General features: G+C 61.7%; 1 protein-coding gene across 1 annotated transcript; it reads right to left on the bottom strand.

The window, feature by feature from the left end:
* Positions 1 to 1,057: 1,057 nt before the first annotated feature.
* LOC138067073 (homeobox protein HMX2-like) lies at positions 1,058 to 2,510 on the bottom strand. Its single transcript, XM_068941032.1, has 2 exons — positions 2,279 to 2,510; positions 1,058 to 1,647 (listed from the first exon to the last, which is right to left on the bottom strand). The coding sequence occupies exons 1-2, from the start codon at positions 2,508 to 2,510 to the stop codon at positions 1,058 to 1,060; spliced, it is 822 nt and encodes a 273-aa protein (XP_068797133.1).
* Between the last annotated feature and the right edge of the window lie 1,944 nt (positions 2,511 to 4,454).

The following is a 4,454-nucleotide window of genomic DNA, read 5'->3' on the forward strand; positions in this document are numbered from 1 at the left end:
GGGGTTTTGTCACAGTTTTTTCTTCTGAAGAACTACGGGTCTAATAGTGGTTGATTTTAATTTCCTTGTTAATTTTACAAACAGCTCAATTATTATTTCATCTAGCCTGTAAAATGAACTATGCGGGCGATATTTAATGGAGAGTAAGATGTGAATTTCATAATACCACAACTGTATTTTTAACCTTTATTTTTAAAATAAAAACCATCGATGCACTCTAGGAAACATCCTTTTACACTGCCTAGTAGTAACTGTATTGAAAAGGCATGCATTTGGGCTTTCTGACAGAAAATGCTTATTTCCCACCTTTAAACATAAAGAGTGTGAACTTGAAAACGAAAGGAAGATAAATGGGTTTGGAAGTCTATTAAAAACAATTCATTTCTCTAGGATAGCAGATAAAATTGTCCCACAAGATTTCAGAGGGGTTAGCACAAAAAGTGGGAGACAGAGCTCGTCTTGCTTTGCAAAAAATACATATCAGGCAAGCCACAGTGTGAGACCCAGATTTGAGGAATGGTGCTTACGCTTTGATAACATCCTGGGGCGAGGGGGGCAGTTAACTGAAAGGGTGTTACAGGTGAAGAGTTTGAGATACAGGACAGTATCCCGGCCTCTGCTTTTAAAATGCCATATTAAAAGCCACATGTAACCACATGGCACCGCTGATGGTTACTGCGCTGGGCCCCGGGATCCCTTCGGTCCCTGTGGGCTGCGGCAGAGCACCGGCTCCCCCGAAATACGGACACGGCTGGTTTGGAGGGGGCAGGGGACGCCCGGGTGCCCTCGGCGGCGGCTGCCCCCACCCTCCCCGGGCGCGGAGCAGGGAGGCGCGGGAGCGCGGCGGGGCGCCCCCGGGCGCGGGGGGCGTCGCGGGCCCCGGCCCCGTCGCCGGCGGCCCCTCCGCGGGCCCGGGGTGGCGGCCGGGGCGGCGGGACCGGGGGGGGCGGCGCGGGGGCGGACGTCCCACGGCCTCGCCAGGCGGAGAAATAACGTCGGCGGATTTCCTGGGCCCGGGGAGCCGAGGCGAGAGGCCCGGGAGGGGGCCGCGGCGGGGTTATACGTCCCCATCCAGCAGGCTGAAGTATTTGCCGGGACTGGGGAGGCAGAGGTAAGGCACGGTGCTCCCCGGGCAGAACAGGGGGAAGGACACCGGCAGCAAACAGCGGCTGAGGAAGGTGCTGTCTTTGTAGAGGGCCGGGAAGGGGAGAGCGGCGGCGGAGGCGGGGAGCAGCGGCTCCGCGGGGGGCTCGGCCGGGGTCGGGGCCGGGCCCGGGCCCTCCGGCTCCGCCGACATCTGTCTCTTGAGCTTGTTGCGGCGGTTCTGGAACCAGATCTTCACCTGGGTCTCGGTGAGGTGCAGCGAGGCGGCCAGGCCGGCGCGCTCGGCGCTGCTCAGGTAGCGCTTCACGTCGAAGGTGGACTCCAGCTGGAAGACCTGGCTCTTGGAGAAGATGGTGCGCGTCTTCTTCTTGCTGGTCGCCGACTTGCTGCTCTCCTTGCCGTAGCCCGCGGCTCCTCCGGCCTCCTCCCGGCGGCAGCGCAGCCCCTCGGGCGGCGGCGAGCCCGCCCCTCCGCTCCCCTCGGGGCCCGGGCCGAGGCCGCGGCCGGCAGGCCCGTCCGCTGGGAGCCGGCCGGGCTCGCTGCCTGCAAGGGCAAAGCACAGCATCAGCCCTGCCCGCGGTCCCGGCCCCGCAGCCCGCATCGCCCGCACGCAGGACCCGACCGGACCCGGCCCGGCCCCCTCCTCACGGCGCCCCCCGGCTGCCGGGCTCCGAGCGGGGCCGGGGGGAAGCGGGACTCTGGGATCTGGCAACGCGCCCCGCACCCCTCCCCAGGGGAAACGGCACCTATGGAGAAGAAGGCTGAGGAGTTACCGTCCGGGATCTGAGGAAATCTCTGCCAGCTCTAAGCCGGAGAAATCAAGGGCTCCTGGACTTGGTACAGCGACCCAGGGAGGCGGAGGAGGGGGGTGACAAGTAATCCTGCCCAAGATCCTGGAAGCGGGTTGGGGGGGGCGGGGGGAGGGGAATGTATGCGCCAGTGGTGTCTCTCCCATCCATCCACAGCCACGAAAGGGAAAGCCTCAATTCCTCTTCCTGCCTCTGTTAACTGAAGGAGGCCTGAGCGCTGTGAGCGTTGCGGGGGTTGTGTGTGTGTGCGCGCCCCCCGCCCGAGCCGCTTCGCCGCGGCTCGGCCCCGGCGGCGCTGGGGGGGCTGGGGCCGGACCCCCGCCCCGACGTGCGGGACAGCCTCCCGCAGGGTTCCGTCTCTGTACCCGAGTTGCCGGAGCCTTTACTGGGGTCGCGCTCTGCAGGCCCCTCTTCCTCCTCTTCCTCCTCCTCCTCCTCCTCCGGCAGCAGGCAGCGGGCAGCGCCCCACTGCCGCGGCCGCGCGGGGCTCCGGGCCGGGCGGCGGGGGCCGGGCTGCAGGATGCTGTCAATGCTGAAGGCCGGCGGCGCGGCCGGGCCCGCCGAGGGGGCTCCGCGGCCGCCCCCGAGCTGCACCATGGCGCGCCGAGCCGAGCCGCGCCGAGCCGAGCCGAGCCGCGCCGCGCCGCCCCGAGCCGAGCCGCGCCGCGCCGCGCCGCGCCGCAGGACTGGCTGCGGCGGGAGGGAGGCAGCGGCAGCCGGGAGGAGAGAGGAGGGAGGGAGGGGAACGGGGGGGGGCACCGGGGGAGGGTCGGGGCGGCGGAGGGAGGGGATAGAGCTGGAGGGAGCCAAAGGGCTGGAGGACGCGGGGGAGCGGTGCAGGGAGGGAGGCAGGGAAGCGCCGGGAGGGAAAGAGCAAGAAAGAAAAAAGAGCAGGAGAAGGACCGGGGCCGGGGGGGGGGGGGGGGAGGAGGAATTGGGCTGCCAATGTGCCCCCTTCCTCGCTGTAGGTGGGGAGTGCCCCACGGGGGGAGTCCCGAGCAGGCGGCAGCGGGGCTGCGGTGCCACCGCTGCCGGATGGGGAAGGGGCAGAGCCGGCCCAAGAGGGACTACGGGAAAGGGAGAAGGTGAAGAGGAGGTGGGATGGCAGGACGGAGATTTCTCGGGGCAGCTTGAAGGGGGAGATGAAGAGGGAGGGCTGGGAACAAGAGAGGGCCCGGGACAGAGAAAGAAGCGGGCCTGGAAGAACAGGAGGAGGGTACAGAGTGGGGAGGAAATAAAATGTAGAGGATAAAGGTGTGGTAGAGCGGGAGTGCCAGTGAGGGATCATCAAGAGAAAGGAGGCAGCGAGTAGGAACAGCCACCGAGTAAGGGGTGGGGCAAGTGAGTAAAAAGAAAGAGGTAAAATAAACTGGATAAAAAAAGTCAGGAGGTAATAGCAGAGAACAGAGGAAGAAGCAGGAGAGAGGCGGGAAGTGTAGAAGTGAGGGGAGCGGTGGAGAGGGCACAATGCAGTTTTAGGGAGTGAGAAAAGCAAAAGGAGTGATGGAAGTGAGAGAAGGAAGCAGAGAAAAGAGAAAGCTGGGAGCCAGCAAAACTCCTAAATGTGTTTGTACAGCACCTGGCACAGCGGGGCCCCAGTTTCGTGACAATCAGTGCCACAAATTATCGATGTCGTTTTAAGTGGATGGAGGATGCTGAGAAAAAGTGCTTCCCACGGGCGGGAGTGACCTTTTGGACCTTCATCCCCTTCCACTTGTAAACCATCGGTCCCAGTATGCAGGGTGCCCCTTGGGAGAAAGGGGGCCCCTTTTCTCCTAAGGAGGCCAGTGGTTTCAGGCCACCCCGAAATCCTCCGCGGACGTGCAGAGCCAGCTCTGCTGTGGTTGTGCAAGGTGTGCAAGAGCGTGTGTGTGGTGTGTGAACGGTGGGAAAGCGCTGGCTGCGAAGGCTGGGCTGAGGGCAACGCACCGAGAGGCCTGGGGGGCCGTGAAAGGCCGGGAGTGTGCGGGGCCGTGTGTGTGTGTGTGTCTGTGTCTGTGTGTGCGTGTGTCTCTGTATTTCTGTGCATTTCTAGGCCGTGCCTCTTGGAGGACCGGCGACACGCGTTCCCAAAGCAAGCGCTTTGCGTGTACTCTGAGATTTCTTTAGGATCTGGGGAAGGATCAGTGTGTTCGTGCATTGTGCGGAGAATGTTTGCCCCCCAGTACCTACAAACAGCTCAACGTTTTAAAAAACGTTTACACTGTTTAAGGCAGCGAGTCCTGCTAAGTTAGGGTCGGCATCAGTTGGTAGGCGCAGGAAACCGTTTCCTTCCCCGTGTCCTCCTTGAAAGCCGGAGGAATGCTCCTAACCGGCTTTTAAGAGGCCTTTTAGTCCGACACTCGATGTTTCAACCACTGACACTGCTGAGGGCAAGTAAGAAATCCTTGAAGAAGAATTGACAATAGAGCGGCTGACAGGATCCTAAATATCGTGATGCCATGGATTCCTTGAGTTAAAATTAGGGCGTCTGATGGCTTTGGACTGTGTTAATCTTTAACGCACCAGTTCTTGGGAGAGCGGATTTAAGCTCTTTTTCAT

The sequence above is a fragment of the Struthio camelus genome, chromosome 4, assembly GCF_040807025.1.
Source record: "Struthio camelus isolate bStrCam1 chromosome 4, bStrCam1.hap1, whole genome shotgun sequence".
NCBI lineage: Eukaryota > Metazoa > Chordata > Aves > Struthioniformes > Struthionidae > Struthio > Struthio camelus.

Coding starts and splice junctions, on each gene's coding strand:
- LOC138067073 (XM_068941032.1), bottom strand. CDS start 2,510: ATGGTGCAGCTCGGGGGCGGCCGCGGAGCCCCCTCGGCGGGCCCGGCC. Junction 1,648..2,278: donor TAAAGGCTCCGGCAACTCGG/GTACAGAGACGG, acceptor TTGCCCTTGCAG/GCAGCGAGCCCGGCCGGCTC.